The sequence below is a fragment of the Crassostrea angulata genome, chromosome 5 (genome assembly GCF_025612915.1).
Source record: "Crassostrea angulata isolate pt1a10 chromosome 5, ASM2561291v2, whole genome shotgun sequence".
Lineage (NCBI taxonomy): Eukaryota > Metazoa > Mollusca > Bivalvia > Ostreida > Ostreidae > Magallana > Magallana angulata.
The window spans coordinates 24678020-24699576 of record NC_069115.1 but is presented as its reverse complement, the minus strand read 5'-3'; the positions used below and the strand labels follow the sequence as shown (position 1 = coordinate 24699576).

The 21557-nt window shown below is 31.4% G+C and overlaps 1 protein-coding gene across 5 annotated transcripts in view; it reads left to right on the top strand.

Moving 5' to 3' along the window:
• Positions 1–15160, top strand: part of LOC128186387 (beta-1,3-galactosyltransferase 1-like) — a 28189-nt gene extending 13029 nt beyond the window's left edge. For 2 of the 5 annotated variants that reach the window (XM_052856199.1, XM_052856198.1), the window contains exons 2-3: positions 7066–7121; positions 13922–15160. In XM_052856199.1, coding sequence (XP_052712159.1) covers positions 7113–7121; positions 13922–14938 — 1026 coding nt within the window. In that variant the 5' untranslated portion in view covers positions 7066–7112 and the 3' untranslated portion in view covers positions 14939–15160. Of the gene's footprint in view, positions 1–7065; positions 7122–12694; positions 12909–13921 lie in introns of those variants that run through there. The other 3 variants (XM_052856202.1, XM_052856203.1, XM_052856200.1) reach the window with 2 other exon arrangements.
• The last annotated feature ends 6397 nt before the right edge of the window (positions 15161–21557 follow it).

Here is a 21557-nt window from a genome sequence, read left to right as displayed (position 1 = left end):
GAAACTAAAGGGGAAAAAATAGAAAACAACAACAACAGCAAATTACAAGACAAACAACGCTTAAACCTATACGAGGGTCAATCAAAAAAATACGAAGACTTTTGTCTTAGCTATGTTACTTAACGTCATATCAATACTAAATTTGGTAGACTGTTAAGTATGACTTTCATAAAAAATATGTGATAGACAGCCGCATTGTCTTCGCATTTTTTGATTGACCCTCGTACAATTGTTCCGGTGGATATCGCCGACATATTGAAAGGCTTAATCAAAACACTAATAATTTCTTTTTTGTTTAAATCATGTTTAAGTCACTTTGTAGCTATAAGATCGTATACGTAGTAGTCTGATCAATTTAAATAGCGCGTAGAATTATAACGGTAGAACATATATTGTCTCCCGTAATATTTTCTCACGAACTCTTCAACGAAATCAACTCTAAGAGCGGATGAAAACAATTGTACTTTCTCAAAAAGAAAAACATAGTTTTATATTTTGTGTTATTTTTTTTCTATAATGCATGTTTGTGATGTACATTCACATGTCACATTGTAGGAATAAGTGTACAATTTTAGGTAGTGATGTTTGTCGAAGCGAGAGAACAAATAGCTTGGATATTGATTGCCAAAAAGTTCATTAAAAATCATGTGAATGAATGAAATGAATACAACTGTTTATATTTGTGCCAGTTTATTACCATAACGTATTGAATTGTTAAGGAAGTTTTTTTTTAGATCCATTTATCAATTCGTTTGATTAAAATCTTCGACTGTTCGCAGAGCTACCTCTTCTATTTGTTTATTTGCTTCGACAAACAGCGCTGCCCATAACTGTACACTTCCGTTCCTACACTGTGCATATGGTATATTAGTTTTTATAGAAGGAATCGTAGAATCAGTGGATCGGTATATAAAGTTCCTTCCGTGATTTTGTCTTAAAGTTTTTGACTATATCTTTACAAGCCACTTTAAAGGTTTAGATAAAGTTCCTTCCATGATCTTGTCTTAAGGTTTATCAGACTTTTTAAACACTTAGATAGAGTTCCTTACATGATCTTGTCTTAAAAATTTCCAAAGGTACTTGTATTTACATGTAACTGACTCACTACACCTTGAAATAGTGTCTCAAATCAACAAAATTTTCTTGATTAGAAAAGATGCAATGTTGCATAATGCATTAGAAGTATATACATGAGTCATATAGGCGAAAATATATACAATTTTGTATTTAAACACTTATAATTTCAAAAGTTCGATGAAATTGAAATGAAACGCATGCAAATTTAAACTTGTTATTTGCGGTTCACAAGCCCGAAACTCATGCACAGATACCGGTATGTTTTACAACACAGATAGAGTTACTTCTCCCGTAAATATGCATGGCGTCGCGTTTAAAATTTCGACGTCTTGCTAAAAATGGAACAGTTTTCAATATAAATTTCATGATGTATATGTTTAAGTCACATAATATAAGTTATATACCATTGGATTTGATAAATTCAAGGCTTTTTAAAATGTTTGGTGCTGTGCATATTTGAAACACGGCAAATTTCGGCCAATAACGTCCCTTGTTCTTAAAATATCATTAGATCTGATAAATTAAAAAAAAAATAATTAAAAACAGTGTATATTTGACATAACATCGGTTTGTAACCCTTAAATATTTTAAATACTAGTATGCGTGTCAAAACCTCCAAATAGTGTCATTTTTATAACTTCAGTGCCTTTTCTCTTATAGAGTGGCTCTGAGCTCCATATTTTTGTCATAGTCTAAATGCTGTTTTATGGAATTCAAACCGATTATAATCAACAAAAATGTGGAGAGATGACCCACTTTACTTTAAAAATGTCATTTTGAACATTTTAGAAAAATAATACAAGTCCGCAAATCCGTGGCCATGTCTCATGTAGCATTTAAACAACGTACTTTGTTGTGAATGAAATGGCTCAGTGGTTAGAGCACCAGACAAAAGGTTATTTTATAGAGCTTGGGTTTTTAGGTTGTGGGTTTGATACCACCAAAACTTAGGTAATTTTTAACTTTTTCTTATCGTTTTTTGAAATATTTCAAACTGAATATAGTTAGAAATTGCCCTTTTGTAAACTTGTATTATAACATATAAAATATATTTAATTGAAATTGTATTTTACGACTTAACCAAATGGGCAGTTTCGCCATCTTATTCCCCCATCTTCTTTAACTTAAAAATATTATACGAGGGTTGTTCGGAAATTATTGACACAACACAAGTATTTTGCTTTCTAAGTGACAAATATGTCTGATGTCAACGGTTCTTAAATATGTACAGGAACACTTTAACAGACGTTTCACGGAAAGTTGACTTTTGGGAAGCAATAACTCGTTTTATTTTCACAAAAAAATCCAGAATGGAAAAGATACGTAAACGTTGATATCATTAAATTAAAAAAAATAGATGAAACATAAAGAATAATTCATGTTTTCTGTTTCTTTGTAAGGCGTATAAAACATAGGAGCAAGGAGAAACGTTAAAATGAAGTTGTGATGAGATTGGGGTTGCTCCGGGTCACCAGACATAAGCAAGTTTTTCAGTTCACCCGAAATTATGTAATGATGTCATTCACTGGAAAATTTCGACATTGATAAATGGTACCTTGGTTAAATAGACAGTACAGCTGAGAACATATGTGTGAATAAGTTCAGATTTACCCATTGTATCGTTAGAAAATAAGAAATAACGTTGATCGTAATTGTTGAAATACATAAAAATCCCTTTCACATACCTAATCAACTTAATTATGAGCTTCAGGAAATTCAAGGGTCGTATAAACCGGAATAATCTTATGTCGTTTATTTGTACCACGTGAAATTTGATTGACTGTAATTGACACGTGCTGAAAACTACAAGATCTTCGTCTGACTACGGTCATCTTGGTATACGAGGTTAAAGGGACTCTCTAAAGGGAACACATCATCACTTTCTCGATAATTTAACGATGGTTTACCAATTACGGTTAATTTTAAAATGAACAGACAGAAATATGTCAAATAACCCCTCAAGGGGCCTCATTTACAAAAATGAATTTAGGTTGTAGCAAATCCTATGATAAACACGCAAAATACATGCTTACAAAATAATAATTGTTGTAATTTCAAAAACTTTGAACAATTATTACCTGGAAGAAGTAGAAAAGACACACCTATATCAACAAACATGTCCAGAAGAATATTCGCGAGCCCTGCATGTGTTTTGTTTGTACAGTAAATACGCATGCATATTAGTATAGAAGGCTGAACCCCGTAAAACGTTGCGATGTAATTATGTATTTATGTATAGGTTATAAGTAATTATTAATTTTAATGAAATAATTAGATTTATTTCATGGAGAACTTTGTAATTTTGTTAAAGTTTATACATTCATGAATAGTACAATAATACCGAATCCGATTGGAAAAATTTTCAAGTCGTTTTTTGATAAGATGCACGGTACTTTTTAGTCAAATTTCAATGGTTAATCTTTTTTCTTAAGGGGGTGAGAGTAAATATCTCAAAAATTTCCAAATAACCCTCATATAAGTAACTCTTTAAATTCCATTAAACTGCATTTAGACTAAAACAAAAATATGGAGCTCAGACCCACTCTATGAAAGAAAATGCATTGAAGTTATAAAATTGACACTATTTGGAGGTTTCGACACGCATACGCAAGTTTGAATCAATCTATTACAAGCATTTAAAATATTTAGGGTTACAAACCGATGTTACGTTAAATATACATTGTTTTTAATTTATTTTTTTTAAAGTATCAGATTTAATGATATTTTAATTGTTCAGTATCTAATTATTCCTCATATGGGTTTTTTCACGCCTTATTCACCCATCTTCCTTAAATTCAAAGATTTCTTAACTTGTCTATAACAATCAGATTGTTATGGACGAGTTAAGAAGTCTTTGTTTTTTTTTACTTTTAATTTAACACAAGGAACCTTAATTTATATTTCGTCAAAAATATTAATCAAACAAAAATAATAATAATAATCAAATCTAGCTAGATATATTGTGCTCAAATGTGAACTGTGCCTATTGTGTTATGTTTTTAACAGTCTATTTCTAGACACGTCAATGATTTTTCACTTGCCATTCTCTCCCTTTTATTTTTTTCACAATTTCCGGTTTTGGCTTAATCTAATAAAGAATTCATAAGGCAGATCGTTTAAAATAACTTTATAAATACCACAAAGCTATGTAAAAACTTCCAGATTTATTAAGTACACTCTTCCTTTGAAATAAAGGGATTTTTTTTTTTAAAAAGTGATTGCACTTGACAGGTGCACAGTGTGATATCCAAACCATGTACAGTGAGGCGTAACTAAACAGCACTGTCAGTAATATTTGACAAAGATTTGGGAAGTCCGAGTAATATTTGACAAAGATTTGGGAAGTCCGTGTGTTTATACAAGCCACTCATATGTCTAGCAGGTGAAAAAAGGTGTAAACTCAATTGACAGGTGTATTTTTTATGTTGTATTAAGCGGACTATCATTAACTTTTTATCGTCCTGGTAAATGATGCAATAGTTCAATAGTATTTTGGGGTAAAAACAGACCATAGATCCGACAGGTGCGAATCCAGAACGCGAAATTCCGGATATATGAGACAAAAAAAAAAAACGTTAAAAAAATCTGTTCCCGGAAAAAAAGTCCGTAAAGTGAAGAGTCCAGATTTTTGGCGTCCGGATATCCAAAGCCCCACTGTATATAAAGTAATTAACAGAATGGCTTCTTAAGCTTTTAATTCATTTACATTTTCAGTAAAATGGTTGTATATCTATTTGATAATTGATGCTGACTTTCTGGCAATATCTGAAATTTTTTTTAAATCAGTATTAAACACGTTAATCAAACTTTTAATCAATTTCCGGTTTTAAAGAAGATTTTGACAAAATCAAAATATTTTTCTCATTGCAATAACCAAAGGAGAATCAATAAAATTAATATATAATTTATTGATTACCTTAGACTTCCTTGTCCCTTTATTGCTTTAAAAAATTATTTTGACTGTACTATATTTGCTATGTTCGAACCCTGAAATTCAAACCATAATATCATTGGCATTTGTGTAGCATAAATGCTCAATCTGATTTATATAAAATACCAGTTTTAATTCGTTCACTTTGCAATTCAGCGATGAGGGATTCGAAAGTTAAATTTCGTTTAGTTGAGCTTTGACCATTTTTCCAAAACTGTAAATAGACAGAATTATTGTGTACTAATATCATGCAGTTTATCTACTAATGGAGAACATCTAATCTATTTTATGAAATGTAAACACTGTTGATTTAAAAATTGAGATCAATCTAGCTGACATATGCAGTTTACATATGCATCTCAATATTCAAGGCATGATTTGACAAACAGATCGCAGAAAAAAGATAGACCTATGTCGATTTCCGTACAAAATGGTGTACGGATAAACTCGGTGTTCATATACGTTAAATTCATAGTTAATGAATTAACTTTCAGATTTTAGCTCACCTGAAACAGAGGTTAAAGAAAGCTTTTCTGATCACCTTTTCTGATCGTCCATCCGTCGTTCCGTCGGTCTGTCTGTCCGTCCGTCTGTAAACTCTCACATTTTTATATTTCTTCTTTAGAACCGCTGGGCCAAATTTAACGAAACTTGGCATCTTTATGGGAAGAGAATTCAAAATATTATTAATAGGGTAAAACCCTTTTTTTAATATTAAAAAAAGTGAAAATAGGATGTGTTTCCTCAAAATCTTCTTTCTAAGAACCACTGCACCAAAAATGCAATATTAAAAGAAAGCTTATATTAATATATAGTAAAGTAAAGATTTAAAATTGTTAAAATCGTGACCCCTGAATCAATACTGGGGTTCCAAGAGGGGTGTACAGTTTAACAAAGATAGAGATAAGGAACGTGTTTTAAGATCTTTTTCTCGAGGACTACTAACAATACTACAAGTTGGTAGATTGCTATGCAAGCATCCTCATATTGTGTAAATTCTAAATTGTTAAAACCGTGACCCCTTGACCAATACTGGGGCCTTAGGACGGATTCAAAGTTCAACATAGAAGTATATATGAAAAAAAAATAGAAATATTCTTCTCGAGAAATACGATGCCACGTTTAGTTACTTAACTATGTGAGCATCTTCATATCTTCATATCCTCATTCAAGGTCACATTAACCTACTTTTGCATTTTACAATTAATTATAGTATTACAATTTTTACAACTCGTTAATCTTTAATATGTTGAAGCCTACATGTAGGATAATATGATTGGTCAATTGATGCAGTTAGATCTTAAAACATGATGTCCAAAACAAGTCAGCTTATTTTTTATGACATATTTCATATATTGTAAACTATTGAAATATGAGAATTTTACAACATTTTGAAAGAGTTTCATATCTAAAAATTTCAGTATAGAATGATTTAAGAACTGATGTTCATGTGAGCGATGTGGCCCATGAGTCTAGTGTTAAAACAACCATGAGAATGGTTTCGTTGAGATAGGGTTAACATCTTGTGTATTAGCATTTGTAAATCTATAAACTTTAATTTAAAATATATAAAACAATATGAAGATACATGTATGTGCATACATGTAAGCTGTTTCCCTAGTGTTATTATTATCTGAGATAAAAAATAATGAGGTCTATTAGAAAGCGTTTTATTATGATTCAAATTACTAACTTTCCTAAATCAGTATCAACATTCAAAGATTTTTCTTTTGATTAAATATAAATGATTGCGTTAATATTGCCAACAGAAACTAATGATTATCTACTAAGCAATTTAATGCATGTGGCAGAGTGACTTATCGTCCATTTATCAAAAAGTGTCATCCTAAAAAAAACAGCTTTAGTTTAAGGCATACAAAATATTTTTGAAAATGTTGATTTGACTGATAAAGTTTTTGCATAGTAGTTTTCGATATCGTTATTTTGACTAAAAATAAATGCGCCTACACTTACTTCATGTTGCCTCGATTTCATTTCGTTTCCCGAACCTTTTCCTTCCGTTATGATATTCATTTCTTTATGTTTGGACATTTTAGCTTGTTGCAGCGAGTTTTAGATTGCCGTCATACTTAATCGAGTTATCATGAAAAAGGTAGGAAAGATATTAACTTTCTTATATTTTATTATTTATATTAAAAATGAGTTTATGTTGGTAAACTTTTTCCAAGAACAATGAGTGAAGCAGGCGACCAAACCCAATGGCGGGGGAAAAGTATAACAACTTTAATTATTTACTACATGATTATCAGTAGAAAAAAAAAACCTTTTTAAAATTTATTTCTATTTCTATAATTCGTTTATGTTAGTTCATCATTACATCAAGATTATCAACCAAAATTTAGGAAAGGTTAATTTTCTTCACACTTATCTTGGCAATTGGGATTGCAAACTGAAAATAATTATTTAACCTGATCAAAATAAGTTTGAAATCTTTGTTACTGTGCATGTTGAGACAATGAACGCATTTATGCTAAAATGTCTGAGAGCGTTTTGACCCAATTGTTGTTTGACAACATTAACGGTGAGTAATAGTAAGTACTCAAAGGGGTAACAGAACGTGTTTGTGTAAAGGTTACTACTGGCAATTAGCAAGGTATTATGGGAAAGCAAATAGAAAATCAGTACTGTAGTTTAATCTCTATAATCACAAGTTTAGGTAAAAAATTAAATGCAGGTTTTTTTTTTAATTCTACTTTTTCTTCTTTTACCTTTTTATTCATGTTTTTCATAATTAATATTTCTTAAAATGAAAAAAAACCAACAACTAACAATGGACAAAGACTATGCATACAGTGAATATAAATGTATCTTATATATCTTAGACTAATCCTTCAGTAAAAACATCATAATCAATTTTCAGAGGATCTATAGGAGCCTGTTTAATATGTAATCAACCTCTATCGACTTTCTGTGTTATAACTCTGCACTCATTTATTTATGACATTTTTACAAAGCTGGTGTTTGAATTTGCAATTATTATTTGCAAAAGAATTATTCCTTTTTGTATTTGTTTTCATCAAAGTAACTGGGATTTTTTTATTGACATATTTTATTATTGTAGGAAAATTTATGTTATTTCCTGAAATGACAAATTCTGTTATAAGCTTTCAGTTTGTACCCTAAGTTCATTTCTCTAAAGGTCTAATTATCTAATATATATAATTAATACCTCGCATCGGAAATTTTTCCGCGTTGAACCATATTTCTGTTCGCTAGCCTTAAAGAATGAAGGAAAATCAATATGAGTAATATATGTGCTAATCAAAATATCGGAAAAAAATATGATTTCTAAATTGTTTTCATTCTATTATTATATACAGTTTCACATTTATTATCAAAAAATCAATGTGATTGCGTTCATTAGAAAAAAAACCCAACAAAATACGGTTGTTAATATGAGAGAGAGAGAGAGAGAGAGAGAGAGAGAGAGACGCTTCCGGTGGGTTTAAGTTTTAACAACAATTATCCTCTATAAATTATGAGCACAATTTGTCTTTCATTTTCTTAAGTGGTTACCTATATAAATATATGCCCTAATTATGAAGAAGTCAACGATCCTCTTCCTCTACGCACCGAATGCCAACCTCTGCAAAATATTTAATTTGTTGCAAGCTGAACGCATTCTACTTTTCAATGGAATCCATGCTACAACGAATTCATATAATATATGCTTATCAACACTCAATCTGACTTGATTACCTCTGGAGAATAACCACAAACATAATATTATTATACATTAGAATCCTCCAACCTTCTACAGCCATGCTCTATATGCTTTTTAAAACAATTGACGATTTCAATAGACCAAACAGAGTAGTGTTTCTACATCAGTACTGAACTTTTTATTCCGAAGCAATCGAGAATAATAAGGTCAAGTAAGAGTCGACAGACCCCCCACAGAGCAAATTCAGCCAAGATTGTCGTTTTCAGTTTTAAAAGCTCTTTATGATTTGAATGCAAGTATTACAAGTACATATGACGCTTAACCGTGCATAGAAATTCATGAAATAAAACTTTACGTAAAATGAAAAAAATTTCCATTACACAAGACTGCACTATCCATGTTTTTATTTTCTGCCTTTCTCACCGGGGCGGAATATATAAATCAAATTCAAATTTAATTGACACTTTCACAAACATGTGGTTGACGACTTCCTTCATCAATCAAATGTTCTATCTTGCATTTGGTTAGTTCAAAAATAAAATTAACATATAAAGAGCTATTGCATAATTTATTTCTTACATTTTTTTTATCGTTTGACCGTTTACAGATACCGTATTTATGAAACCGGAAGTTTTCTTTCTTTCATTTTTTTTTTAGATTCTTAGAGAGTTAATAAGTTTTACGGTGTTATCGTTGTGGCGAGCGCAGCAAGAATTACACATTTATTTTGCATCATTGTCAACTAAGTGATATTTTGACAATTATCAACTAACATCAAAGAATATTTTAGAGAGAGAGAGAGAGAGAGAGAGAGAGAGAGAGAGAGAGAATTACGTAATATTTCTAAGTTTAAAAAAATATTTATACAAAAAAACATAGATTTGTTTCCCCCTTAAACCGGAGATCAGTCTGTAATTAAATGTAATTTGTGTGTCATTTTATCAAAAGTGTAGACTATGAATATTATTTTTCTTTTGTACCTTGTTGTTTACAGACTTTTTTTTCCTGGCTCATAATTTCTTCTGATTTGTGTATTTTTTCATTCTGAATACATACGTTGTCCCCATGCCCCTGGTCCCTGTTTGTGGGTGCATGTGTAATTTCCCATCTTGCAATTTAGTGGTTTGCAATATGCAATATCTACAAAGATTTTTTAACTGTTAATTTTTTCTCTGTATTCTTTTTTATTTAGTTCAAAATGACGGGGCTGTAACTTTGATGGCAATATATTTTTTTTATTTCCATCCTATCAAAAATAGCTTAAAATTGGATTGATATGACACTAAAGTATGGCTCTTGTTAGTATATATATAATCTCTGTAAAAAAAATAAAAAAACTAATCTTCTGAGGCAAGAATATTGCAGTTTCTACTGAACAAACTATTAGTACTCGTTTACAGATGCTTGATCCACCTCTAATTTTTTCGCGGGAAATATAGCACGAAATCACTGCATAGGCGTCGGAACCGGGGGGGGGGGGGACTTAGCCCCCCCCCCCCCCCACTTTTTTTGCAAAGTTAGACCTAACCACTAGGCACATAGCAGAATAGAGGGTTCAGACCCCCTACTTTTTTCGCAGGAAATATAATTGTTCATTAATGTACTTTTGAAAGAAAGACCCCCCCCCCCCCCCCCCCCACGGATTAGGATTGTCATGGTTTGGGAAAGAAAATTTATGGTAGGTAAGGTTTTTTGTTTTGGAAGTATAGGTTGAAAGAAAGATTACCCCCCCCCCCCCTCAGGGATTAGGATTTTCATTATTTTGGAATTTTGTTTTTTTCTCTCAATATTTCTGAGGATTAGTAACCCCCCCCCCCCACTTTCAATTTGCTTCCAACGCCAGTGCACTGTGACTTCAAACGTTGAAAACTATAATCATTTGATTACGTACCTATATTTAAACTCAATACGAATAAAAAAAATCGTTCGGGTCTCACCAAAGCTTGTGCGGTACTCGAAATGTGTCTTTATACGTAAGAAACCGTATATAACGAGTTAAATGTAAGCCTTTATGGCATAGTAATTGTAAAGTATACCGGTATTTACAAAATAGATAACGATTCCAGTGATTAAGTAATCATTCCAAAATGGCTTTTATGTAAATTTACTTTTTGTGCCCAATCCCAATTGTATTTATGTACAATTAAAATAATTTCAAATCAAATCATGTTGAAATTTGAGGATAATGCATGTCTGTTGTAGGATTTAAGGACGGCGGTCCCAATTCACTTCTATCATAGTGATTTTCATGAAAATTTTATGAGTTAGAGTTACTACAGATAAAATAAAATCAATCAAAAAATAACATAAAATTGAATAAGATTTTTGTAGGGATCATTTCAAAAAATGATAGTGTTACATCTCTTTTTCAATTGAGCTCAATGAGGAAAAGCTTTCTTGGGAGAGAAAATATAATTTTATGACGTCATAATTGATTTGATGAATCTTTTCCCGTATTTTACGACTTTAAAGGAATTATGTAGAAAATAAAACAATATTTTGACCTTCGATATTTAATCACAGAAAAAAGTAATCCCGGAACCTATATTCAATTTGACATCATCTTAAAGAGGAGGTCAAGAGCTTGTTTTGGGGGTTTTTAGAGGGACTGTAGGCATTCTAGATATATTTCATTTGTCAAAAATGGACAAAACTCCGAGATTTGTTACTTTTATTCTTTATACTACATAGAAAATGGTTGTTTAAAACATGATTTTTTATTGCGTTTACCAAAACATTAAGCCCCGGTACACCCTATGAAACAAAGATCTTGTTATGAAGCATCATTAACAGAATTTATATCTTGAATTTCATAAACCTGTAGGCACCTTTCCTTTACTATATCCTCACCTTAAGTCTAAGCTCTGTTTTAATAGTAAATCTTCAAAAGTGTTGAAAATAACTCTCTCAATCATTTATTAATAAATGTACATCATACAGAAACAGTGCACAAATTTAATTGTCAGAACTGTTTTCCTCTCATGTGATTGTGAAATATAATTATACATGTATGTCTTTTGTACTGATATGTCATAAAAACAATACTTCAGTTTTAAAATATGCATATGTTGGACCTTTGCCAATTATTGTAATTGTGTTTGTGCCTATAAAGTATTTGTATTAATTTTGTGTTTGTATAATTCAATAAACGACCATGTCATCGACTTCGTTTTGACAGGAGCACATGACAAACTGCGATATGTCGTAATTTTTCTTCAATTTTTCATGAAAAGTACTGCGCTTACTCTAAGAAAATGTTTATGTACATTATTTCAATGTTTGTTTATGAAACAAAACATTTATCAGAGTGTGATCAACATTTGTGTGTGATAAAATACTTCAAAACGTAAACACAGGGGTGGTTTTACTTAAGGAATGAATTCAATATTTATTTGTTTTATACGATATAATATGGTTTGGGGCAGTTTACGCTTTATAAACCGCGAAGCGGTTTATAAAAAAGCGTAAACTGTTTCAAACCATTTTATATGTTATAAAACTAATAAATATTGAATTCATTGCTTATAATTTAATTGTTTTTACACTTCATTGTAGATAAAAACGATCATTTAACCTTTAAAATGACGTAATATTGTACAAAATTCAAACGTAACGTCAGGCGTATTGATACGTTTTTGACGTTAGTCTTACTATGACGTAGGCAACATTCTTTATACGATATAAAATAATTTTTTAGCCAATCAGAAAGCGCGTTACAACCAGAATTAAATCATTCTATTATCAATAAGAGTATTAAAGCGGATCAAAATGTAAGTGATTTGTTCATTGGCTCAAACTCTGTTAACTAACCTAAATATATGGTTAAAATTACATGTAACTTGAGCTAATATAAGACTCAGTACAGTACTTGACAACCCTTAAAGATATTTGTGCATGTTAAATGGTGTTAAAAAGCCTATTTTAGCATTGCGCTACATAGTGTTTATTGATGACTTCGAACAGCTATATATTGCGTCATAAACGATTTTTATTGAGTTTTAGTAATTGTGACGTAAGACTGAGATTTCGATAATCGTAACAATCACTCCTTTTTAGATTTATCTGCGCAAATGGAATTGTGTCCTTCGTCCTTAAATAATCTGCTTTGAAGTGAGGGAAATGGCACAACTTTACACAACCGGATGCTTAGTCAAAACCCTACTTATAATGAATGAAAATACTGAGAGTACTGAAATCTAAGCCAGTATGATATGTGTAAGTCACATGACAAATTAACTATCTCAAAATGAGATAGTGGTCGTTCTTTTTAATGAAGTAAGCATTTAAGTCATATTTTATGACAACAAGGACATCGTCGCATGGTTGTGTAAATGTATACCCTAAAAAAAGTTTGTAATGAAAATATCGGTCATTAAGTGATTTGATGATAAATACCACAATATTTCTTAATGTAACAAATATGTGGTCACAAGTTGTAGACAAAACCGTTATAATCCTATATTTTTATATAAAGCAATTACATGTAGATGTGTATTCTGTGCGTTTAAATGCAGGTGATAATCTATCATAGATGATTTTTTTTGGCTCTTGACTTCAATATTTGCATTTTCTATTGAATATTGCAAATAATTTTAATAGCAGTAGGATTAGATATCCGCTCTTTAATGTTATCCGACCTGGGAGGTGATATTATAAATTTAAAATATAGTCCTACACTCGGCACAAGGTGGGTTGAATCTAAATACACTTGGTGGGGTTTTTTTTCAATTATAAAATCATATCCTAGCAATTAGTGGATATTAGAAAAATTAATATTCTAATTCTTTATTTTTAAAACTATTTTAAAGATGAAATACCTTAGTATTCCAGGAAAGGGAGAACAATGGCTTGTCTTACACTAAAATGTTGATTTTGATTTAGCATGTACTGGAATTCTTCGGAATCTTAAAATGAAATCTTAATAACTAAACAACTAGCTTGCTCACTGATTTCCAGTACTTTCAGTACTTTGTTTAATTTTCTTCGTGTTGTTTCAAGTAATCAATTTAGCTATAGTTTTAAAACTTGCTTTTTGCATAATTTAATTATGAAACTAACTTTGTATAAAACAGTTATTTTAAAGAAATCTTTTTAATTTGAGTAAAAATTGAATTTCATCATTAAAACCATATTAACACAATAATATCCACCACATGCAATGTTCTTCTCGTCTACAAGAAAATTTGATTCATCAATGAAATGTTTGATAAATTGTTTTATTTTTACAGATGCAAGCTTTAAAAAGGAGGATACAGACAATTAAACACATTGTGAAATGGGTTGTAATCATATATCTTTTGACTTACATCGTTTGTTTACCTTTCCGAGAATCAAAAAAGGGAGCAGGTGAAACATCCTACAAACTCTTACAGGCCTACGTAGAATCTGGCCTGTTGGAGACAGCACCAATGCGTCATAAGACCTATAGTAACGGTGAGGTTTTCCTGCTCATCATGGTCCCAAGCGCTGTGTCAAACTTTGAACAAAGAGACGCTATCCGCAGAACTTGGGGAAACGTTTCAACAACAAAACCTACTGTTCTGTTGAAATTTGTGTTGGGTAAAAGTAAGGATACTGTTTACCAGAGCCTTGCAGAAACCGAAAATTCTATTTATAATGATATTTTGTTTGAGGAAATATTGGAAACTTATGAAAATCTGTCACAAAAATCTATATCGTTGTTGCGATGGGCTTCCACAAATTGTAAAGGAGTGAAATATCTTTTGAAAATTGATGACGACATGTTCCTTAATCTTCCAAGACTTTTGAATGAATTAAACGCTCATCCGAAAACAAACACTATATCCGGCTGCAAAGTCAGTGGTGCTTCTCCATTCCGATTTGCATTCTCGAAATGGAAGATATCGAGATCAGAGTATAAAAATGATTATTATCCAGATTATATTGCAGGAACTGCTTATCTGATCAGTGGGGATATCATTTCGAACTTATATCGGGCAACACGAAATGTTCCGTATTTCATTTTTGAAGACGTATATATAACAGGCTTATGTAGAAAACACATTGGTGCCGATGCATTAGAAAATAAAGGTTTTAATTGTGGATATCGAAATCGTGGTCCCTGTGGAAATAACTTTAGATATCAGATAACAGGACATCACTATACACCAAGGGAAATTCAAAGGATGTGGCTGGAGTTACAAGATCGATGGTCAAATTGTCGACTTGTGGATCATTACTTTATTTACAAATTAGTTGATTTGTTCAAGTATATGTTTCTGTGAATAGGTGTGGAAAATTGCAAAACACATGATGCATGATCTAAATAAAACTAAAATCATCAAACAGTCTTACTTTCATGATCATGAGACCTGATCGAATTATTACGTTTATATAAGACTAAAATTTCTTTAAAAATATTTCTTTATTTATTACAAACATTTCAAATGCCAATATCGATGGGTTAACGTACAGCATGCATTTCAGTGGCATTTTTGATGTCATACAAGTCGGCATAAACATGCTTCACTTTCACCTCAGCTCTTTTGTCAAAACTATTGGTGTATGAAATTAGATCATAAATAAACAATTGGTACTTTGACCTCTTTCCTAACTACATTAAATTTTATTTGGATGTCTGTCTTCTTTCATCCAGAAGTAGGTAACCCATTTAATTTAAAGGGACATGGTCACGATTTTGGTCAAGAATAATTTTTCCGATTTTTATGCTTACAATGCTTCAGTAAGGCATTTTTAATAGGCAACCAAAATTTGAGTGCCATTCGTTAAGTTATAAGCGAATTAAAGTGCTTACAATTCTTTGCTATGTAAACAAAGGTTTAGTTTCCATTTGTATGTTAAAGAGACAATTCCAGTTTTTAGACCTAAAATGAATGTGTTGAGCAAAAGGAACTGTTTTTTATGCTTTAAATGAAGCAGATAGACAAATCAGCTTAAAAAGATTTTTGCAGGTATATTGAACCTATGTAAACAAAAACGGGGCACGAGCCTTGTTTACATTACAAAGAATTGTGAGTCCTGTATCTTGTTTATAACTATGTCTAATTCTTAAATTTCATTTAATCATTAAAAATGCATTCCGAAAGCATTTTCAATGATAATAACAGAATCAAATTAAGGAAGCAAAGACTGTAATGTATTACAGTAAAGAGATTTCTTCTTGTTTGACAGGTTGCAATCATTATATAAAGAAAACAATGAGTGCAAGCAAACACTGCTGATGGGGTTTTCTTTTCGGCAATGTTCGCAAGCAGCTTTGGACTGATATGAAAGAACTAATCAAGGAAGTGTTTGTTTCATTGTGTTCATGACGAATTACTTCAGCACAGTTGTCAATTGTTGATTCATTTCATCAAGTGAACCCTTCATGTTCATGGTTATGTTGACGCGTTTAAATATTTAGTTTGTTCCTTCATCAGATTACACAAAGGCAAACGTAACATGCAATGTCTGTAAAGGGGGTTTGGAAATTTTTTCCTTGTGTATTTTTTAATTCTCGTTCAAAGAAAAATATTTTTTACATATTAGAAGGAAGTAGCTTGGTGGGTTTTTTCTCTTTCTCTTTTCATTTAAATGCCAATGCATATCTGTTACTAACTGGGTTTTCCACCTAGACAAAACCCGTTATTGAAATTATAAAAAAAAACTGGCGGGCGGTTCCCAAAGTGGTACACCTTTTGTACGGATAGCTTATTCCAAGTTTTTTAGTTTCCGCCTGAAACTGGCCAAAAATATTGCTTAAAGATATAAAAGCAATAAATGTGTCATTTTGTTTGAAAAATATGCATACAAGAACAAGACAATGCCTTTTTAATCGCTCAGAACAGTTGTCGAACTGTGCAGCTACAGACTTTTTTGAAGTTTTAAAAATCTGGAAAAAATATGAACGGGGGCCATTTGTTGAGAAAAAGTTTCAATTTGGCTCATTTAAGTTGTACAATCCATAATGAAATGATTGTTTTTACATAAATGAATAAACTTAAAATCTTTTTTTTCGCGCATGCTCATTATCTGGTATAGTAATCAACTTGTAACTTTGCTTCAAAATAGGGTACCATATTTTTATCAGTCAGCATGGGACCTATTTCAGAACAAGAAAAATTCACTCTATACTTAGCACTCCTGTGTCTATGGAGACCCATTGGCGTCATATTTTCATAGAAAAAAATAAATGTCAATTTTAAAAATTCCGTTTTTAAAATTGAAATACATTTCTATATCTGTTCCATGTTTGTTTTATGAAGATTTTTTGGTTCTATAAGTATAAACTAAAAAGTAAATTCTTTTTAGAAGTAGGATATAGGGGTCTAAAAAGTGATTTTTAGACCCCTTTAGAGATCTTATATTAAAAAAGTAAACATCATATTTCAAAGCAAATATATCTGTAATGTACCTCCATAGACACAGACAAATATTTCTTATTTGTGTTTGGGGGCCCAATTTAAGAATAGGTTATCTTACTTTGAGACAAAGTTACAACTTAAATGAGCAACCTTAGACATTTTTCTCAACAAATGGTTGTTGAGAGGACACCAGCCAACCCCTTCATTTTTTTCATATCTTTAAATCTTCAAAATAAGTCTGCGTCAAAACCGGCGTACTTACAAAAGCTGGAGGTCCGCCGCCACCAACTGGCGGTATTTCTCGGCTCGATTTTAATATTTGCGAGTCGAATCAAATATTTGAAGCCCCTTCCACAATTGGCGTTAGAGCAGACAAGAGAAGACAAAATCTTCGTGCAACAAAAACAATTAGATATGGTTCGTAAACTGTTCCCAAAATAATTGCATATACACAAGACATATCTTGTGTCTAAATGCAATTGTTGTACAATGAAAGTGAGTATTGTTTGATAATGCGATAGGATCGTACGAATTCGAAAGACCAGATGATCGGACGACCGAACGTACGCCATTGCGATAGGACGAACGGCGCTCGACCGATCATGCGTTTCATCGTACGAATGCGCGAACGAGTCAGAGGGGGTATATGTGAATATAACGCCCGTTTCTGGCGCTTTTCAGTAAAAATACTTGTATGCAAGAGAAGATAATGCCCAAGAAGATGACTGTCACAAAAACGTCAATTGTGGCCTGAAACAGATAATACAGTGTGTACTGTATAAGGGAACTATTTGCCCCTGTTTTATTTTTGCTCATTTCGTTCTTTTTATCAGTTAGCGGATTAAGTGTTGCCAAATTCAAATGCCTTATATTATCTCTCTTTTACAACAACATTGTTGGGGCGAATTCAACACGAGACAAAACCATAAGTAGAAGCGAAAATATCACGGGGAAAAATATAATGTTACAGTATCCACTAATGATATAAAGCTGCATAAGTGGTCAGACTTTGACTGTTAATGATACAATTTTATCATTAATGAACTACCAAGCCGTCCAGTAATAATGCAATTTCTTAATTATATCATTAAGTGTCAAAATTCACGTCCACTAATGAAATAAGAAAAAGAACGCAATATAAGTACATCGTTAACATTTAAAGGGGCATGGTCACGATTTTAGTCAAATTTTATTTTTCTGAAATGATCATTATTTGCAATGCTTTAGGAATGCATTTCCAATAATCATATGAAATTTGGGTGCCAGTCGTTGAGTTTTAAGCAAGATACACGGCTTACAATTCTTCGTCATATAAACAAGGCTCGTGCCCTGTTTTTGTTTACAGAGGTTCAATATACCAGTAAAAAATCTTTTTAAAGCTGGTTTGTCTAATTTTTTATTCATTTTAAGCATAAATAAACGGTTACTTATTATGATTAACACATTCATTTGAGGTCTAAAACTGGAATTTTTACTTCAACATTCAAAATGTAAACAAACGCTTTGTTTACATAGAGAAGAATTGTAAGCTCTGTAACGCTCTTATAACTCGGCGAATGACACTCAAATTTTGGTTGCCTATTAAAAATGCCTTACTGAAGCATTGTAAACATTAAAATCGAAAAAATAATTATTGACCAAAATCGTGACCATGCCCCTTTAATGATGATTTTTTTATTGCATTACAGGATGAACTTCAACATATAGTACAGTACAATTTTACATCCTACATTGTGCATGTACCCTTGTCTATTTCTCTGTTGACTAAAAGGAGGGTCTGACAGATATTATTGAGATTCTACTTTGCTTTCCTAGCTCTTTTAATTTGATACGATTGAATCTTTAGATGCAAGGTAATAAGAACCATGAATTCTTTCAAGTCTTAATATTTAGCTGGTAGTACAAGGTTAATTGAAAATGTTTATTAGGCATTGTAGAATATAAATATATGATATACTTGATAAAAAGTGTAGAATATTCGAACTAGAGGTGAACAAATTTTTTTAAGCAGAGGGTTAAGCCTTTTGAAATATTATTTTAAGGTATGTTCATATAACTCTTTTCTTTAATACAAAATTTAGCAAGCAAAAAGTCATGTTTCTTATTAGCATGTACCTATGACTGAAGTAATCCCTAATGATATATTCTCAAATGATATGAAGTCGCATTAGTGGGACAGAATCGTAATCTTTATTATTCAGGTACTAAGTACTACCTGTGTAGTAGATGTGTTTTTAATTAAAAAGTTATAAATAAAAATGAAATATAAATGTAAATAAATAAAAGTTTATCAAATTAAAATGAAATAAATTCTAATTCTTTCTTCTACTAACAAGGTATTAAGTTAGAGGCTTCCACCCCTTTAGATTCACACACACACACACACACACTCAAACATTTTACATTCATTGGTTGATACTGAAAATTCTCGGGTTTTATTTATTGGTCAAAAGTTTTCATAGTCTTGTGAACAGTATTCAGGTAGAACACTCTCAGAATTTGAACAGAGAAGTTTATATTGTCAAATATTATATTCCTTTTATTCTGAAGACCTGAAGACATCCAGACAATGTAAGTTTCTATTTTAACCACTTACTAATATTATAGAAAATTGGAGTTTATATTATGAACTATCAGGATTAAGCATTTAGAAGGAATTACTCTGTAAATATTGTATATATCAGATGTAGATAAATCTGATAAGTAAAGTTGTGTTTTTTCATTGTGTCAGATGTAGATAAATCTGATGGACAAGCATAGGATATACAGCTTGATATATAATAGTAAATATTTCTAAGGAAATATTAAATTGTTTTATATTGTGAATAGGAAATATATGTAAGGAACATGTATTTAAACATATATTTAATATTCAGATCAATTAACATCAGTAATTGAAGATAAAGGATTAAACTGAGGAACCGGACTCAATTCCATAAATTGGTATGATTTATAATTGTGTATTTTAATATTTTATTGTAAAAGAAAGATAACTTTTGTATGTTAAAATTGATAAGAGTTATTTCCCTTAATTGTGTCTTTCTGATTTTGGACTGAATGAAATTATATGTATATGGGAATGATGAATTGTGTATATTTCAATGGAAATGTATTTAAAGATAATTCTATTGTAATAATGTATTTTTTATGACTTGATATTATACAATTATGTTATATTTATTTTATCATAATATATTACAGAGTATAAAAATATAACGTCATTGACGAAATTTGGAGAAAGGATTGTCTTTATTATTGCTGGGAATTCCCGTTACACCTGCTTTAGTTATTGATGCACTTTCCGGCTTGGATCCAGAACTTCTTCCAGAGGGCAGTCAACTCATTTTTCTAATAAACTGTCATATATTTTTTTTTTATCTTTGCAAATTCCGGGGGAGTGGGATCAGCCCCCCCCCCCCCCTTTCCGACCCCCTCTCTTGATCCGCGCATGACTTTAAAAATTGTATACTAGTAACAAATGGTCAAATTCTAATCAACTGATGTATTTAATTTATTTATTTTTTTTGATTTATTCTTTCAAATAAAAACGCTTAACATGGACCTATTGTACATTAATAGTTTATTGATATGGCTTCTGTTGCATCAGTTGGTGGACTTGAACCATTAATTGAACCCCTCTATCTATATCTCTGTTGGTCGAGAATAGTGTATCAGATCGATTATCAACAAAGAAGACAATAAAACATAAGTACAATGTTTACCAATAATGATGAATCGCTATATTCCATTAGGCCCAGTGATTACTGTTGAATCATTAAAATCCGCGGGGCCAAATTTGTGGATTATTTAAATTTTACAGGCTCGTCGGAAAATTTCGTGTATTATCATATGCCTACAAATGCAAATAGGACTTTCCCTAATTTATTAATTCGTAGATGGTGTTAATTTGTGGATGAGAGAATTCCACGAAAATTGAGGCACCACGAAAGCTGATGATTCCACAGTAGTCTGCCTGGACTATCCATTGGACAGGTCATGATCTTATTGACAGGACAGTCTGTCTATTTCTAATATGTTTGCTTAGAAACGTATTGGATAATTTATTTAAAAATTAAACAATTTAAAAGAATACATCTTTGACGCGCGTTATCATTAATGATATATCATCATACGTGTATTGCACTATTCCTAGTTGATGGTGTTGCCTTATGGACGGATTTCAACCACTAATGATAAAATTCCATGTATGAAGAGGTACATGCAAATTGCAAAATTAAAAAAAAGTACTATATTATACATAATTGTATCATTAACGGTCGAAGTTCGTCCTTTAGTGCAATTAAAATTTTATCATCACAGTTCAACGATGCAATTATTTTGCGGGGTTTCTTGTCTTATGTCATTAGTGGACGCGAATTTTGACCCTTAATAATGTAATGTTGCAATTGTACCATTACTGGACGGTTAGGTAGTTTGTTAATGATAAAATTGTATCAACAACGGTCAGAAGTCTGACCACTAATGCAACTTTATATCATTAGGGATACTGTATCATTAGAGGTTACTGCAAAGCCCTGTA